The sequence below is a fragment of the Mesoplodon bidens genome, assembly GCF_964165515.1.
Source record: "Mesoplodon bidens genome assembly, chromosome: 2".
NCBI lineage: Eukaryota > Metazoa > Chordata > Mammalia > Artiodactyla > Ziphiidae > Mesoplodon > Mesoplodon bidens.
In genome coordinates, this window is record NC_138177.1 from 1,207,145 (window position 1) to 1,226,336 (window position 19,192).

The 19,192-nt window shown below is 45.9% G+C and overlaps 1 protein-coding gene across 11 annotated transcripts in view; it reads right to left on the reverse strand.

Moving 5' to 3' along the window:
• The window catches only part of PPP1R12B (protein phosphatase 1 regulatory subunit 12B), a 207,431-nt gene that overhangs the window by 148,927 nt on the left and 39,312 nt on the right, over positions 1-19,192 (reverse strand). For all 11 annotated transcript variants that reach the window (XR_014017455.1, XR_014017456.1, XR_014017457.1 and 8 more), the window contains exon 2: positions 3,756-3,886. Coding sequence is in view for 8 of the 11 variants with exons in the window: in XM_081254347.1 (XP_081110473.1) it covers positions 3,756-3,886 (131 nt within the window). In the remaining 3 variants the exon portion in view is untranslated. The remainder of the gene's footprint in view (positions 1-3,755; positions 3,887-19,192) is intronic.

Sequence of the window (19,192 nt, forward strand, 5' to 3'; positions counted from 1 at the left end):
TTTTGGTTTCTCCCCTTCAGGACAAAGAGGACATTCAACTTCACCTCCCCAACCCTGAAAAATCAAAACGCAAATAATATACACAGTAAGCACTCGATAAATGCTTTCTGGATGGAACTGTACCCTCCACTCCAATCAAACTCAACGCCTCACTGTCCCCAGACACACCCCACTGTCGCTCAGTCTCTCCCACAGCTTGAGTCGTTTCTCCCAACCGATGAAACACCCTCCCCTTCTCCTTTCCCTGCTGGAAACTTTCCATATCTTTCAAGGTCCACTGACAATGCCTTTGCCTGTCCTCACCAAGCACATCTTCCCTCTCCTTCCTTGAACTCCGTCCTCCCCAGCACTGAGTCTGCACTTCTGTCATGACATACACGGACCTTGAGGCAACTGCCCCACCAGGCTGAAAGCTACTTCAGGACAACAGCTGTGTCTTCCTCACGGTTATCACTGTCATGAAGTCTGATATGCTCTTTCTTCTCTTGGCAATCCACAAATATTACGTGAAATAAATAAAACATCTTAACCACTCTGCTCTGACATCTATTCCATTCTTTACTGGATCAGGCACAATGTCACTTGGGCATACAGGCCCCTGCTTTTCCCTTTTCTGACAAGTTCTTAGACCCATGATCAAGACGACTCATTTCTAGAAAGTAATCTGGTTCACAAAGGGATTCTTCTTAAGTAAGGCTACCTTCCTAAACCATTTTAAGGGTGAGGAGGAAACAGGAAAAACCTCTCTAGTTTCACACTTTTACCTGAACAAGAATCAATATCAACCTATGAGGTAAGATTTTTTAATTTATTATTATTTTTTTTATCTTTGGCCGCACCATGCAGCATGTGGGATCTTAGTTCCCTGAGCAGGGATCAAACCTGGGTCCCCTGCATTGGGAGCACAGAGTCTTAACCACTGGACCGCCAGGGAAGTCCGTAAAAAGTAATATTTACTTTATTCCTGAGAATCTCTATAGTTACCATGAGGCTTCAGAAATACCCATTAGCTCCGTAAATATGCCCTTTAGAAAATAAAGCCTCTGTGGGAATTCCCTGGTGGTCCAGTGGTTAGGACTCACTGCCGAGGATACGGGTTCAATCCCTGGTCGGGGAACTAAGATCCCACAAGCCACGTGCAGTGCGGCCAAGAAAGACCGAAAGAAAATAAAGCCTCTGTATTCTTCTTAACTCATCATTGACATCAGGTCTTTTTGCTACTATTCTAAGGGGGGGAAGAAAGAAAACGAAATGTGTTCAAAAACTCAGAATAAATTAGCACCCCAATAAACTATAAAGCCAAACTAAATGCTGTACCCTTGGGTCAATCTGCTTCTAAGTTAAACACTTACTGGTAATAGAAATGGAAAACATCCCGCTAACTAGCAATAAGCCTGAACTCAAATCAGTAATAAAGAGCCCCTAAACCTCTTTTTAAAAAATATGTCACACTGAGTTCAAATATGAGACAAAAAAAGGTCATCATGGAACACGGAACAGAACGCACTTACATTCTTCCCTAGAAAGCCAGTTTGCCTTTTCTTTGTTTCCACTCCCTCGAAATTTAGAGTTTCTAATGATTCCGGGAATAAGAGTATAGAGTTTAAGGTCTTTAAGATACAAAAAGAAAAATGACAAAATGATCAAATGCTAATCGTATCTGAAACACTGTTCAGAGGCCCTGAGGTGAGCCAACCAGAATGAGTAGCATAAGCAACGGGGTTCTTTCGTTGTCCAGAACATGCTGCTGCACAGACGAGTATGTAAGGATGGCCAGGTGGATACCGGCTAAGGGTGACGCGCAGCAGAAGGTAAGGAGGGTCGTTCCCGCCACCCCACCACACAAGGGGGTCTGGTCCAGCTCAGCTTTCCTGGCCAGACTTTCCTGTCTGACTACTAATCCCCTGTATGAGGAAACAGTAACTCTCACCAATTCATTTCACTCAAGGTAATATTTATTTGGGCAAGAGACACTTAAATTGTGAACTTATTTCCAAAGGAACTATGTTCATCCACAAAGATGAGATAAAGAAACAACTGTGAAAAAGCATTTACAATCATCCTCTGTACTCAGCTTCACAAAAGGAAGAAAAAAGGGCCTCCGTGGATTACGCCAACACGAGGGGCCCTAATTCCAAGTGTGAGCTCTGCCTGTTACCGTCCAATGGAGAAAAGTGAAATCCTTGAATGTAATGAGATTTGGTAGCTCAAAATCACAAACAAGCCACCTGAACAAATAATCAAATATCAATGATGAGGGACTAACATGTTCTATAAATGTTTCTTAGATACAGCTTTCAAGTGAAAATGGAAACCTCTGAGGAAGCCTCCTTAACTCCTGGGCATCGGAACGTTGGTGAATGGGTTAGGCTGAGAATCAGACCCCGCCCGTGAGACGCTGCGAAGGGGCAGCCCGGCGAGAGGAGGCGACTGATTCACGGAACCAGAACAGAGACAGGAGAAAACCGCACTGCTGACTCCTGCTGGCGGTGGGGCCAGTCCAGCCGCCCGCTTTTTAGAACAAGAAGCCCAGTCAACACCAGTGCTTCGGCCTGATCTTTCTCTGGCTCTGACCCTGCCGTTGTCTGACTTCCCCCACTGGGCACCCTCCCCCAGGACACCCGGGCAAAGTAGTTTCTGTGGGAGGCCATTCCCAGGCCTCTGCAGAGCTGTTTGCTGAACAGAAGAAATGTAACGGAGCTCTAATCCTACTAAAAGGGGCCTTAAGACAAGCAACTGGATCTTCAAAGGATCACAGCATATCATGATTTTATTTAGAGAACTTACCTTAGCAATCTACACTTACCCTCATCTAGAATACACTCAACTGCCTCATTTTAAAGATGTTTTAAGTGCCAACGTCTCTTTCTATTTAAAAATAACCTCCCTGACCACTCCTTCATTCAACAGACATCTACTTAGCGCCCCTTCCAGCCCAGACACTATGTGGTTGGGATTCTTCTGCCCAGGGAGGGGCCCCGGCTGTGCTGGAGGCTGGTCTCAATGAGGGCCGGGCGGGGGGGTGCGTGCCCCTCCCACCCTTCCTTTGCTCGGATGCTTGGCTCTCACTCTTCTGCTATTACCTATGTGAATTCTGTGACCAGCAGCCAGGCATTCTCCACCTTCATTTGTATTAAGCACTGCTTTAAAAAAAAAAAAAACAAAAAAACAAAAAACAATAAAACAGGTTTACAAAAAAGTCCAGAAAAATTCTCTAGGCCTGCCCACATGTGTCCAGCTATAGTCGCTCAAAAAGTCAACCCAGAGCTTCCCTGGTGGCGCAGTGGTTGGGAGTCCGCCTGCCGATGCAGGGGACACGGGTTCGTGCCCCGGTCTGGGAGGATCCCACATGACACAGAGCGGCTGGGCCCGTGAGCCATGGCCGCTGAGCCTGCGCATCCGGAGCCTGTGCTCCGCAGTGGGAGAGGCCACAACAGTGAGAGGCCCGCCTACTGCAAAAAAAAAAAAAAAAAAAAGTCAACCCAGACAGTGCAACAAACAGAAGCCACCTCTGCATATCCCAACAAATATGAATTACCTGAAAATAGAAGCAAACACAAAATTTCAACTAAAAAAACTATAGATTTAGCAGCTATGTAAAACACAGTATCAATTATTCCTTAAAAATAATTCAATTTCCTGCTTTTATAATTTGTAGTAAAGAGAAATTACTGCTATTTATGAAATTCAAATTCTTAAGAGTGAAAGAGAAACGAAGGCTATCCTACAAGCACCCCACCAGTACAGAGACTCACTCTGCTATGTTGAGGTAGCCACAGGACGCTGCTGCGTGGAGGGGTGTCCAGCCCTCGTTGTCCTGCTGGTTTACATTGGCTCCATTCTCCACCAGAAACTTCACCATGTCCAAATTTTCATCAATACAAGCCTGAAAAGAGAAGTCCATCCATTTACTCAACAAGCATTTACTGAGTTCTACACCGTGCCAGACACTGCTCCGGGCACAGACAATGCAGCAGCGCTGATGAAATATTAATTTCCACTTCTTGCACCCTGATGCAAGTGTCCAGAATGTGACTTCTCAGCTTTGTGATCTGATGCAAATCCCTGAATTCTTCCCATGCCTCAGTATCCCAGCTGTGCAACAGGTCTAATGACATTTAGTCTTGTTCATAGTGCTGTTAGGGTTAAACGAGGAGAGTGACTTACTCTAAATGGGTGGAGCTGCCTCGTCATTATAAAGAAAAGGGGGGATGTTAGGAACCACTGATTGGCCCATGAATTTTAAAGGAAAATAGTCACATAGGATCAAATGCAACTTTCTCACTGGGAAGTTGCAGTTTATCTTCTAGGGTCGCTAAACTATCCCCACTTTGGTGAGAAAGGGTGCAGTGATCCTTCAAACAGAAGAAACGTATCTTCTTTTCATGTATCTTCTGAATAGCTGCAGACAGTATGGCAAAGTATGTTTGCAGTTGTGGTTGGTTAGGCATCCTTAGCTGCCCAACTCACAGCAACAATTAGGAGAAGGCAGAGAGGCTTTCTGAATAAAGGCTTCAGGCCTACCAGAAGCCTAAAAGGAACAGTCACAAACAGCAGTGAGGCGTGCCAAGACCCAAAGGCCATCTAGACTATCTACAGAGTAAAAGGAGGCAAAAAGCCCACACCCATAAAAGTGATCATCATCAAGGCTTAGGTGGATCCAAAACAGCTGAGACAATTCAGGACTAGAAACAAATGAGATTTCTCTTTCTAAAACTTGTCTCTTAACCCCCTCCATTTAAAAAAAAACAAAACAAAACAGGTTAAAGCTTTAGCTGAAAAACAATTATCTGGGTCAAAATGATTTTTATAACGATATTAATACATGATTTGCCTTTTCTGCTGTGTTGACATTTGCACTAACAATGCAAAGCCATGGTGGGGAGAACTCCTGAAGACTTTGCACAAGTCAAGGGAGGCACCAGAGGGTGCGGGTGCTGACTGTACTCTTCCTGGCCACGTGCTCTCAAGCAAAACAAAACCCAAAAAAGGCCAGTGTCACTCAAGAATGACCTTAATGAAGCAGTAAACATTATTAATTTTATTAAACTGTAAGTGTTCTTAATATTCTGTGTGACAAAACAGCAGGCACACATAAAGCCCTTCTCCACGTAACAAAGCACAGCGCCATCTCTAAGCAAAAAGCTCCTGTGCACCTGTTTGAGCTGTGAGATGGACGAGCAGCTTTTCCACAGATGCTATTTTTCCTCAAAAGAGCAACCGACAGGTAAATTACGATGATTAAGACTTGAAGACGAACAAGGTGAGCCTGTCACTTCAAAGAAAAAAAACCTAATATTTGTTGCCAATGATAAAATTTGACCATCCAATTAAAATCAGCATTTTGGGAAACATACCCACTACCATGAGCTTGACAGCTTCCTAATACTCAGTTTTCTGATGTGGTCAATGGGATTATCAACAAATGTGGTCTTTTGATATTATAGACTGAAACGTATTAACATCTGGAAGATGTGCATAACTCAATGAACCCATATTTTCCACATAATCAGATGCATGGTGTGAGAAAATCATGCATGGGTAAAAGATTCATTCAAAATACAAGTTAGACCACTGGATTTTAATATCTCAAAGTAAGAAAAGTCCACTGACATGGTTTCAGATTCCACACTGCAACTAACATTTAAGAAACTACTATATACTTCCTGGCGTTTTAGTATAGTGCCAAGAAGAATGCCCATAATTGTCTGGACAGACTATTAAAATACTCCTCCCTTTTCCAAATAGACATTCATGTGAAGCCAGATGTTCTTTATATACTTTAACCAAAACAATGTATCACAAGACTGAATGCAGACACTAAAAGATTTGTAAAAATGTAAAACAATGCCACTCTTCTCATGCCACCATGTCAACGGACTTTTCTTACTTTGCTTTTGTTTTTGAAAGTATATAGCTCTTTTCAATTAAAATATGTGATTTAGGGCTTCCCTGGTGGCGCAGTGGTTAAGAGTCCGTCTGCTGATGCAGGGGACACGGGTTCATGCCCCGGTCCGGGAAGATGCCACATGCCATGGAGCGGCTAGGCCCGTGAGCCACGGCTGCAGAGCCTGCGCGTCCGGAGCCTGTGCTCCGCCACGGGAGAGGCCACAACAGTGAGAGGCCCACGTACCGCAAAAAAAAAAAAAAAATGTGATTTATATGAACATGTAATGGGTTATTGCTATTTTAAATGAATTAATAATATTTTCAAGATTTTTCAGTAATATATAATAATACTTATGAACGAAAGCTCTTTGGGGTCCTGAATAGAGTGTACAGGATTTAGAGTGTACAGGATTCCTTAAATCAAACAGTTTGAGAATTGATGTCTTCAGTGAAATATACCAAGGGACATTTTATGGTGATAATGAGCAACAGTTTAAACAGCAAAAGATTACTGTGGGAAGAGTTCAAGCCAGAATTCAGAAGGTAACTACTACACTTAAGAAGCACCTATCCTACCAAGAGGACTTCAGGAAACCCCTCCAGATAAACCTCGTGTCAATCCCACTTAGAAACAAAGGATGGATGAAAAGCGGTTGATTCAACCTAGAGGATATTTAATTAGGCAAACTTGGTTACAAAATGACATCTTTATTCATTTCCCCCAAACCATTTGATACTCTTTTTACAATTAGTGAGATTAGCTAAACATCTCAACCGAGATTTGATTTGATGTCATATAATATATTCCTCCAACCTGATCTTTTGAGGCCAGACGACTTTTATAGCCAGTATTCACGACAGTCTCTTTTTCAACAAGCAGCTCCAAAAATTACATTTCTTCTATGATGTTTTCTTAGGTTGATCAATTTTGACAAGCTTTCCCCATTTATACTTCTTTACCAGGTGAAGTATTTCATAACTATTCATAACATTATAAACTATTTCATAATTATGATTATCACTAAATCTCTCATATACTGTATGTCTGCCAGTCTATAATCCCGCAGGGCAAGATTTAACCAACCCCTTGCAGAGTACCTCACTAAAAACTATTAATACTTTAACTGCGAGGATGGAAGAGGGCATTTAAAAAAAATTTTTTTTAATTAATTTATTTTTTGTTGTGTTGGATCTTCGCTGCCGTGCGTGGGCTTTCTCTAGTCGTGTCAAGTGGTGGTTACTCTTCATTGTGGTGCGTGGGCTTCTTATTGTGGTGGCTTCTCTTGTTGCGGAGCACGAGCTCTAGGTGCCCGGGCTTCAGTAGTTGTGGCTCGTGGGCTCTAGAGCGCAGGCTCAGTAGTTGTGGTGCACGGGCTTAGTTGCTCCACAGCATGTGGGATCTTCCTGGACCAGGGATCGAACCGTTTCCCCTGTACTGGCAGGCGGATTCTTAACCACTGCACCAGCAGGGAAGTCCGAGGGCACTTTTCAAAAAGCTGCTAAAGTCCAAGGAGAAGAAAGTGTTTTAGAGGTTAAGTACACTCTCTGCCCATGTAGTCATAAACTCCTGTGTCAGGAAGGTCAAATGTGCCATCTTGACCTGTGTTAAGCAGCTGGGTCAACTGCTCCTTGCTTGGCTGCAAATGTGTCTGGCTCTGAGAGAACAGCCTGAACACTGAGCCAATGGCCACACCACCACTAGGCAGAAGTTTGGAAGCCAGTGTTTTCAAGATGATTCTTCACCCTTTGCAGATGATGGCATCCCAATTCCAGAGGCTAAAATAACCCCAGCTAGTCCAGGTATCAAACAGGAGAACACCTGTCTTTTCTCTTTCCTCCCCTCTTACTTATCTCCCTTCCTTTTCTTAATCTCCTTCACCCATCATAACTTTAGTTCCCTTCCTTTTCAGTTTCATAATTTCTGTCCATGAACCTTGAATCCTTGATACAGTATTTGTCTAAGAATGACACTGTGAGGATGTCCGAGACCCAATAACAACAAAAAGCTGGCCTAATCTTCAATGTAATCTGACAAAGCATCCATCTCTAAAGAATCATTTCAGAGGAAGCAAAGCAGGATAACTGTTAGGTGATTCCCAGCACCCTCCACAGAGTGCAGGGCAGTGGATGGTGAGGAGCGTCGGCTTTGGGGCCAGGCGGACCCGGGCTCGTGCCCCAGCCCTGCCAGCGCGCAGAGTCTTGAGCGAGAATACGACCTGAGCGCCAGTGGCTCACCTGGAGCACAGGAATGCTGCCCACCCCGCAGGCCTTAGTGAGGGTGGAAGGAGGCGAGCCCTTGGCAGAGCGCGTGGCCCTGCTGTTGTCGAGCCGTGGTTTTAACAAGCAGCAGCAACTTCCCCAGGAGAAAGCTGACGTCGTACTTACTCCTCACCTACCACTGCCCTCCAGCTCCAGCGCCCTGTGGGAGGAAGGCAGCTTCGTTGCAAATGTCTTTGAACAAGCAAGGTTTGGGAGCCTGTTTGTTCATCTGACTTCAGGAAATTCCCTCTAGGGCCCAGGATCCTGCGGGTTCCTAAGGTCAGGCAGGAGCCACAGGACTCAAGCAGTATGTCCACAGTTAACTAAAGAGGATCGTCGTCGGGCAGACCAGTCAACAAATTTGTAGGACGGTCACTCCCATGACATATCTTGGAGTGACCGTCCTCTATTCTTTGTTTTTGGTTTTGTTTTGTTTCTCCCTCCAGAAGAAAGAATATGACTAAAGTCCTGGAGGAGAGACACACAGTCCCTGAAAACCTTCCCAACTCAACAGTGACTAAATTTAGACGCCCGCTGCCCACTCCGTCTGCAGCTGTGCTGCTGACTCACGGGGACTAAGCCGGCAGGATGAGCAGACGCGCCATCTACGAAAGCCGCGTCCGGGGCCGGGGCCCCCAGCACCGCGCCTCCACACAGGGCTGCGCGAGCCTTCCCCATACACGGGTCTTTCCTTCTCTTGAACAGGCAAGGAAGGCTAAACAGCTTTCTGATGTTACTTTTGACACCACTGGGAAAATGCTTCTTTGCATTTAACCCTATGCGTTCTGCTGTGGCTTATGTCCATTTCTTTCTATTTTCCTTCCCTAAAAGACACGCAGAATATTACTAAAGTAACAACCTGTTCTAAGCTCCTGGAGAAAAGGAGATATTATTTAATTATTAGTCCAGAAAGCTATCAGAAAAATTGCCAGGTAATAATTTAAAGCTTCCTAAAATCAGCATGTCACAGTTCCCTGGCCATGAGAAGCTACCTCCGAGGAAAAATCCTTGATTTTACCAGTAAAATGGGAAAGAGTACCACAGTCCCTCATCTGTACCTAATATTGCTCTCTCTACAGCTAAGGGTAACGGTTGGCCAGTGCCAGAGTTAATCTGGGAGTGCAGAGGCGGCCTTACAAAACAAAGCCTCCTCCGTTCCCAGAATAGCCTGTAACTGTCACCGCCACCAAGCGCCACAGGTCCAAGCACTGACCTTGCTGCCCTGTCTCGGGACACTGCTCAGACTACCTGCCCGGGCCCAGAACGGCGTCTCCCCAACAAAGTCCCGTCCACCCCAGCACGGGGGACATGCTGACGCTGGTCTTGGGGCAGCGGGACGCCCACCTGTTTGGATTTTTCAGCCCACGCTTGCCTTGATTTCAACAAATCAGGCTGACAAAGGTGCTGGGAGATGATGATGCTCGTAACACATCCCCATATTCCATACCTTTAACTATTCTGTCCTTTAGGCTTCCAAACTTGTACATTTCAATAATAATAATTTACATATAGTGTATATAACTCAAAATTTATATCATTCCCAAAATTATATAATTTCAACTTTATGATGAAAACCCTAAATGCTTGGAGATAACAGCAAAGAGCTTAATTTCGTTCACAAAAATACTTACCAGCCAAACACCCTGAATCACCTGTATGAGATTCTCAAGTCATTGCTAGCAACGCTAGCATGTAAATTCCATAAGGGCAGGGATCTTCGGCTCTTTGCTCACTGATATATCCCAAATACCTAGAACAGCACTGAGCACCTAGTAGGACACCAAAAGGTGTTTGTTGAATAAAAAGACGAATGCCCAAATGCACAGAAAGCCACATTTTCTATACATTCTGTTGATTCTCGGTTATCTGGACTCACCACAGACTTCTCTCCAGACTAATCCCACCAACATCACACGGCACATCCAAGTACGGGCTGGGGCTAGACTGAGGACGCTGTATATTGATGCCTCCCATACATTTTGTTGTGTTCACAGATCTCCGTTCCTTTGATGCAGTGTGTTGAACGGTGGCCCCAAAAAGATACGTCCATGTCCTAACCCCTGCAACTGGAGAGTGTGACCTGACTTGGAAAAGGGGTCTCTGCAGGTGTAATGAGGTGAAGGTCTTGAGGTGAGACCCTAAATCCAATGACAAGTGTCCAACTAAGAGGTAGGCAGGCAGGCAGGCAGGGGGAGATCTGACAAAGGCAGAAGAGGAGGTGGCAGTGTGACCACGGGGACAGAGACTGGAGTGATGCGGCCACAAGGAACGCCAACCGTCACCAGGAGCTGGGAGAGGCAAAGAACAGGTCTCTGCCCTGGAGCCTCCAGAGGCAGTGTGGTCCCATCAACACCCTGATTTCAGACTTCTGGCCTCCAGAGCTGTGAGACAATAGATTTCTGTTGTTTTAAGCCATGAAGTTCCTGGTGATCTGTTACAGAAGCCGCAGGAAACTAATACAACTGGCACGGAATAGGAAGTCAGAACCTAGAGAGCCTGCCACGTCCTCACCCCTTGGTACTAACAAAAGTCACAGCAGCGGATCACCCTTCTTTGCCAGATGAAAGCTGGTCAAAAAATTAATTATACCACTTCTTAAGATACAGCTGCATTTAACAGAAGGTTTTTCAATCAACTTTCAGCCCAAAGAGCAATTGCCCTGGAAGAGCTGACCAAGTGCTTGCGTTAGGCATGCTGCTGCAGGTGCTCTGGCCGAGGACTAGAGCTGAAGCTCAGGAGGCAGTGAGTGAGCGGACTCACTCACTCATGGTGAGTCTGCTGTGGACCCGGCGGGTCTGAGCTCAAAGTCCCCTTGCTCCAGCAGGGCAGCCTCACCGTGTGACAAGAATTCAGACGAACAGATTCAAGGTGATAGAGAAGTCAGTACATTTGGAAATCTCAACCATCAGCAGATCAGCACGAGAAGGCTTTACCTTACTGTAGTTCATACCACCTGACCCAGTGCTTGAGTCAAGCCTTCCATTCCGACCGTGATACAATGTAACCACTACTTAAGTGAGAATCATAACAGCAGGCTGCTCCAACAGACAGGTGACCCAGCCACTGTTAGCTCTGTGTGAAAGACTCACAGCCCCACTGGCACGGACAGTTTGGCTCCCAGATGGTGAGAACTATATTTGATTATGTACTCAGTGGTCAGGCAGGCTCTGGACACAGATCTGAGGCCTTTCACGAGAGAGAGCCAACATAGACATCAGAAGGAAAGAATTTTCCATGGAGTGTACACTAAGGTTCTTGTTCTCGATAAACTGGCATATTATTCCGAGACTGTAAGTGTTCATAACTTGGGGCCAGAGAACACCTTCCTTCAGTTAAGAGCAAGAATTATACTGTCTAAGGGTTGACCGTATTTAGATTTCAAAAATATGTTCATTCTGGGTTCTAACACAACATCCTCAAAGTGCCGCAGCCCTGACCCTTCTAATAGTGTTTCCCTCAATCTTCCCCGTGCATTTAAATGAAGAAGATCCCATTAAGTTCTCTTACAGGTATCACCTTGGCAACTTCTGTACTATAAAGGCTATATACAGCTGGCCTAACTTTTGTCATCAAGGCAGGTTTCTGAAAAGTCAAGAAGAAGAAAGAAGATGAAGAAAGGGCCCAGAAAATGAAAGCTGCATCTCCTCAAAGCCCATGATTATTCTCAAACAGAAGTTTTATAGTTCCAGTCTCCAAGTCTCTATCTGTCACTCACCGATAATCCAAAAATGGAGAAACAATAAATGAGGCCTAATAATTGTGGTAAATCCCAAGCAGCAGTTCCTCTCAGGTCAAAAGAGTGTGTATGGCTAAATCAGCCTGACACTTGTAGAGCAATAAAAAAGCCCTTGGAGAGATTACCTTCTTACAGATTGTGCACATAAGGGCTGAGGCACAGCAAGTCATGAAATGATTCACCTTAACAGACTAGATCAAAAGAGGTTCCTTGGGAAAAGTAGACTATAACAAAGCTGTAGAAGGAAGGAAGGAATGTGGCCGCTGGAGCAGTCAGCATTATGACTTTGCATTCTACAGATGCAGAAACTAGCTCAGAAAAGTTAATTGAATTATTTAAGGTCGTATACTCAGTTGTGGAACCACCTAAGTTTTCTACCTACCAATTTAGAGGCACCCAAAACGGTATTCATGGGCCATGCTCAAGATACCACTTGGCCCATGGAACTTTTTTTTTTTCTGGCTGCGCTGTGTGGCATGCGGAATCTTAGCTCCCCAACCAGGGATCGAACCTGTGCCCCCTGCATTGGGTGTGGGGAGTCTTAACCACTGGCCCGACAAGGAAGCCCCTTTTGTGTGTGTGTGTGTGTGTATGTGTGTGTGTGTGTGTGTGTGTGTGTGTGTGTGTGTGTGACGGAACATTTTTAATACCTGACACTATCTTCCTAAAAATGACGTTGCTTTAGCATATACAAGGTAAACTGACATTAGTCTAGCTCTGCAATAATTTCATATGAGGAATGTGGCCAACTGGTTGATGTGAGTTGGTCACTCCTGACTAGACTAAATGCAAAACACAAAGATCCCATTTAAAGTGCCTGGGGCTTCCCTGGTGGCACAGTGGTTGGGGGTCCGCCTGCCGATGCAGGGGACGCAGGTTCGTGCCCCGGTCCGGGAGGATCCCACGTGCCACGGAGCGGCTGGGCCCATGAGCCATGGCCGCTGAGCCTGCGTGTCCAGAGCCTGTGCTCCGCAACGGGGGAGGCCACAGCAGTGAGAGGCCTGCGTACCGCAAAATAAATAAATAAAATAAAATAAAATAAAATAAAGTGCCTGGGTTACCACTCTGTTTATTAGCATGCGTCTAGATTAGAAACCTCCCTCACAGCTTGGCTACCTGTCCTAACCGCAGCCCAAGGTCCACCCTGCTGCCAGTTGGCATGTAAACTGCCGTCCCATGGAGAGGGATTTTTCTATTTAACTCCAGATCACTCCGTGCCCATAAACAAGTGTTTCACAAGCCACAAGAGTACGGTCTGAAAGCAAGGGCACGGGCAATGTTCCACGCTGTCAAGTAAGCCTCAAAAAAGGAAGGCCGGCAATTCTGGGACCTGAGCTGGGTAAGGAGTAAAAGCCACAAAGAAATTACAGGAAGGTCAGACTCTCAAAGTATAAATCAGTACAGCACATTTTATTCCTAAAAGAAGACATTAAACACGAAGTTATTATTTTCCCAGCATTTTCATCCAGAGTTTTGCATAGGCAAAGCTACTACTATATTAGTCCGTATCACTTACCGTCATGTCTTCCCATGGGCAGAGTCCTGCACTGCACAGGCAGCAGGAAACACGATCACACGACCCTACTAGGTGCGGTGCGGTAGTCTGCAGTGCGGACTATGGAATTAAGACTGCCTGGTCGGGGGCGTCCCTGGTGGCGCGGTGGTTGAGAGTCCGCCTGCTGCTGCAGGGAACCCGGTTCGTGCCCCAGTCCGGAAGGATCCCACATGCCGCGGAGCGGCTGGGCCCGTGAGCCATGGCCGCTGAGCCTGCACGTCCGGAGCCTGTGCTCCGCAACGGGAGAGGCCACAACAGTGAGAGGCCCGCGTACCGCAAAAAAACAAAACAAAACAAAACAAAAGACTGCCTGGTCAAACCCTGGGACGACCAATCAGTAGCTCTGTGTCTTGAAACAAGCGATCTCTGTATGCTTCTGTTCCCTCATCTGCAAAATTATCGTACCAATCACAGTACCTACGTCATGGGTCACAGATAAGCTAAGGTACACAAAAGCACTTAGTGCCCAGTATATAGTTTGATGCTATGGAAGTGTTAGCTGCTACTGTGACTATTATCAGCATATTATTATTTTTGTTTAGTCTCTAAGAGCACAAGAAAGGGCAAAATTTATATACTTCATTTAAAATAAACACAATATAGTATAAACTCTATGTAAGTTCCAATAGATGCCAACAGGCCACAGAAGTCGGGTTCTGTTAGCAAGAAAGAGAAGGAAGTAAACGAGAGGTGGGACTAGAGGAAAGGGAGGACAACGAGCCAGGACTGGAAGGAGAGCTCACACGGGGCTCCGGGGCCGCAGACCAGGTTTTACAAACGTAACAGAGCCACTGCTGTAGAGGCCCATCAGGTCTGCTGTCAGCAGAGGCAGAAAATCTGAGAAGACAGATTTAAGTTGCAGACCCAACACTGACACATCACCAAAGAACAGGTTAAGACTTTATCTTGGTGACGTGTCCCTTGAGTGTGAAGCACTTCTCACTTATTCACGTAACAAACATTTACTGAGGCCTATACTATGCCAGACACAGTCCTTAGGAAGAGAGGCAGGAATCAAAAATGAGTAAGACTTTACCATTTAGTGGTAGAAAAAGTCATTTAACTGATACATGCAAGAGGAATCATACTCTAACATAAGAGAGACATGTACAGTGTTAGAGCTCAGAGTAAGATGTCACTAACTTTGTCTGGGGGTGACAGGGAGCACCTCCCCAAATGGTTATTATTCACCTGCGTCATAAATGAGGAGGCGTCGCCAGCTGAAAACGCAGGGATAGAGAGAATCAGAAGAAAGGGAACAGGACACACAAAGGTCCAGAGGAGAGGAAAACAAAGTTTTTTGGAATGGTGAGAAGTCTGGCATGTTTGTACTCAGTCGGGGGGCGGAGGGGGGCATACATGAACATCTGAACAGGGCTTCCATCTGCCAGACTGAAGAGTTTGAACTTGACCCTGCAGGCTAATGGGACATGGAAGGAGGAGAGGCTGGTAGGGTAGATTGGCAGCAATGAAGGCCCGTATCCCCCTGTGAAGACTTTAACCTTATCTTGAAGGCAGCAGGGAGGGCCTGAGGTTCTGAAGCCAGGGGGTGAGAGCATCAAAACTGTCCGAGAGTGAGACCTGCAGCGAGAACAGGAAGCCTGACCTGTGGCAGGAGAAACTCCCCACGGAGACACCTCTTGGGAACCGCAACCGTGGCCAGGAAGGATGAGGTCCCGAAGGAGTGCACTGTCGGTGGAGACAGGGCAGGGACGGGTCTGAGGAGCTCCCGAGGCGGAAGGGACAGGGTGGCCGGCCACGCCAAAGGTGAAAAGGGGTGACGCAGGCTTTCAGGAGCTTAGGACCCGGCATGGACTGTGACACCACGGAGCCAAAACAGGGATTCTAAGCAAGCCTTAGAAGTCTTTTCTGCGCCTGATCCCCAGGCAGCGCTGATTTCCCTCAAGGCCTCCATGACTTCCGTGTGCAGCGGGCACTGCCTGCTGCCCTGCCCCTCTGACACCACCCCCAAGCGAGCCCAGGAAAAGCAAGGCCAAGAAGCCTGAGCTCGCAGCTTCCCGGCCCCGCAGCTAAGCCCCGGCTGGGTCAGTGTCAGGAGTGCTGTGGCCCGGCCCTGGCAAAGCATTATTGAACAGCAGCCCACAGAGCTGGGGAGCTGAGGTTACGGATCGGGTCTCAGCTGCAGCTGAAATCTCTAGTCTAAAGTCACGTGTTAGTGACAACAGCGGCGACTCTACAACTCAAGAGAACACCTCCGATTTTTTCTCTAAAGTTTAAATCTCTGGGATAGGAAAGGAGTTGGTGAATTAAAAGCATTTTGTTGGGCCCATGTGGCATTATAAAAAAAGATTTTTCACATTAAAAATTCCAATTTGAGGCTTTTAGAAAACAAGAACACTTGGCCACGCTGGGGCCAGATTCCCACAAAGCGACGAGCGTCTGGAGCCGAGGAACAGTTGCCGCCTCCGGGCAGAGCGTGAGCTCCGGACGCCACGCCAGCCCCACTGGGTCCTACCCTGCCCGCTACATGCCCTAGCCGCCTTCCCCAGGTACTGTATCACGAAAACATTCAAACACACGGAGAAGTTCAAAGAACTTCAACGTCCCCCCAGCCTGCAGTCCACCACGAACCCTGCGCTAGACTTGCTGTACCACACACCCACCCCTCACCGACTCAGACCTTCTAACAACTCCCCGAAACCCTTCACCATGCATATCACTAACTAGCGCTCAATGCGTGCGCACAGCCTTATTTTTCTTTTGAGGTAGATTCTGCACACGGGGAAAGCACACACCTTATGTGCTTCACTCACTGGGCCTGGACAAACGTCTGCACTCGTGCTGTGCATCGCTGTAGGTGTCCGAGCTGCATCCCTGAGGCATCTGACCCCTGACACAGAGGAGTGCTTTCCAACTTGCTCTGACCTCTGCACTGCCTGCGGCCAAGGAAACACTGGCTACGAGCAGAATCAGTTGACCTTTCTTAAGGCAGCATCTTATTTCTGCTGGGCCTTAACAGACCAAATCTGGGTATGATCAATTTTTGTTGTTGTTGTTGTTTTATTAGAAGTATCGCATTTTAAAAAATTGAAGTATAGTAGGGAGTTCCCTGGTGCTGTAGTGGTTAGGACTTAGTGCTTTCACTGTCGTGACCCAGGTTCAATCCCTGGTTGGGGGAACTGAGATTCCACAAGCTGCACAATGGGGCCTAAATAAATAAATACATAGATACATAAATAAATTGAAGTATAGCTGATTTACACTGTTGTGTTAGTTCCCTGGTGAGCCAAGTGACTCAGTTATACATATATATATTTATATATATATATAATTTTTCAAATTCTTTTCCATTATGGTTTATTACAGGATATTGAATATAGTTCCCTGTGGTATACAGTAGGTCCTTGTTGTTTGTCTATATTATATATATTAGTGTGTGTATGTTAATCCCCAACTCCTAATTTATCCCTCCCCCCCCCTTTGGTAACCATAAGTTTGTTTTCTATGTCTGTGAGTCTATTTCTGTTTTGTAAATAAGTTCATCTGTATCATTTTTTTTAGATTCCACTTATAAGTGGTATCATATATTTGTCTTTGGCTTACTTAGTATGACAATCTTTAGGTCCATCCATGTTGCTGCAAATGGCATTATTTCATTCTTTTTTATGGCTGAGTAATATTCCTCTGTGTGTGTGTGTGTGTGTGTGTGTGTGTGTGTGTGTGTGTGTGTACGCACACCACACCTTGTTGATGGACATTTAGGTTGTTTCCATGTCTTGGTTATTGTAAACACTGCTGCTATGAACACTGGCATGCATGTAACTTTTTGAATTAAGAGTTTTCTCCAGATATATGCCCAGGAATGGGACTGCTGGATAATATGGCAAGTCTATTTTTAGTTTTTTAAGGATAATCAATTTTGCTGATAACATAAATTCACTACTGGGGCTCAAAGAGAAGGTAATAATGGTTAAGACTTTAGAAATCTAAATAACTTTTTTTTTTCCTGAAAGCATCAATCTAAATAATTTAAGAAACATGGCCTATAGTCCAACTCTCAGACTGCTATGTCCTGGAGGTAAGGCAGTGGAATGCATAGTACAAATCAATAAATAACACAAACATCCCTTGAGGTCACACACAGAAGAGTTAGACTCCACCCTCTCTGACTAGCTTAGTGGTATTGCCAAGGTAACAAGGAGAGCTTCTGTTATTTACTTGTTAAGAGAAGGCATTACTAAGCCCAGGAAAAGATCAGGAATAGCAAAAAGAAACCTCCTCATGTTCCAAAGGTAGAATAATGAACAAGTGAAAACCTGAAAAAAGGATTAAAAATTTACTTAAGTCGAAGACATAGCCCAGCTATGCAATGGCATCCCTTTATGGAAATAAAAATGAGAAATGGGGGCTTCCCTGGTGGCGCAATGGTTGAGAGTCCGCCTGCCGATGCAGGGGACGCGGGTTCATGCCCCAGTCCGGGAAGATCCCACATGCCGTGGAGCGGCTGGGCCCGTGAGCCATGGCCGCTGAGCCTGCGCGTCCGGAGCCTGTGCTGGGCAACGGGAGAGGCCACAACAGTGAGAGGCCCGTGTACCGCCAAAAAAAAAAAAAAAAAAGAGAAATGTCCCTGTCTCCTTTGATGGCAAGTGCTTACTTATCTGTAATCCAACCCCAGACTCCTGAAGCACTTGGCGGGCAGTGCACCCAGGATTAGGCAACCCTCGCCAAGGTCGGGGAGGTCAGCCGCTGCTGCAGACGTGTTGAAGGTGAACAGCAGCGTGGGCTCTTTCAACGGGTCTCCATCACCTCACTCGTGGACGGGCCGAGCCAAAGCGTGAGCACAGGCACGTCCAGGACAGAGGTGGAGGGCACATTTCAGAACAGAAAGGGGGGGGGCAGCACAAGGTACGACACAAGCAGAAGATCCAACACAAATGCCAGAGCCCAGCCCGATCTCTCCACAGCAAAGTGTCCGAGCTGTTAAGAGAGCGAGCACCAAACTGGACCCTCCTCTGACCGCAGGGTTGATGGGAGGACATAAGAGATAACAAATACGAAAGTAGATGCTTAAAACGGTTAGTACGTAAATCCAAGTACTGCTGTTAACACACGGTCTTCGTGTGATTTTTATAAAACAAAATATACTATGAGGCAGTCTGGTGCATTGATTTAGAGCAGGGGATGGCAAACTTTCTCTGTAAAGAGCCCGAGAGTAAGTATTTTAGGCTTTGCAGGCCATATAGTCTCCCACACACACTCAACTCTGCCTGCAGTGTAAAAACAGCCATGGACAATACCAATGAGGGTAGCTGTGCTCCACGAAAATTTTATGGATACTGAAATTTAGATTCCATATAAATTTCACGTCACAAAATATTGTTCTTCTTTTTCTTTTTTCAACCAATTAAAAATGCAAAATCCATTTTCAGCTTGTAGGATGTACAAATCCAGGAAGTGGGCTGCATCTGGCCTGTGGGCTCTAGTTTGCTGACACCCAATTTAGAGCATTGGCCAGAAAGCTTGAGTTCAAATGCCAGCTGTGAAATTTAATGGCTCTAAGGCCCTAGGTAAGTTCCTTCTCTCTGCCTGGGCTACCTTACCTTTAAAAGAAGAATAACAGTAGTATTTTTCTCACAGTGTTGTTATGAGGACTACCTGACTTCATATGTGTACGGAGGTTGGAACGGGACCAGTCAACGTACCCGCTCACGCATGTTGCTATTATATGCCAGCTATTATACGCCGTTACCATGACAAGTCTCCAAACGTGCCACATTTCCACACACATCTGC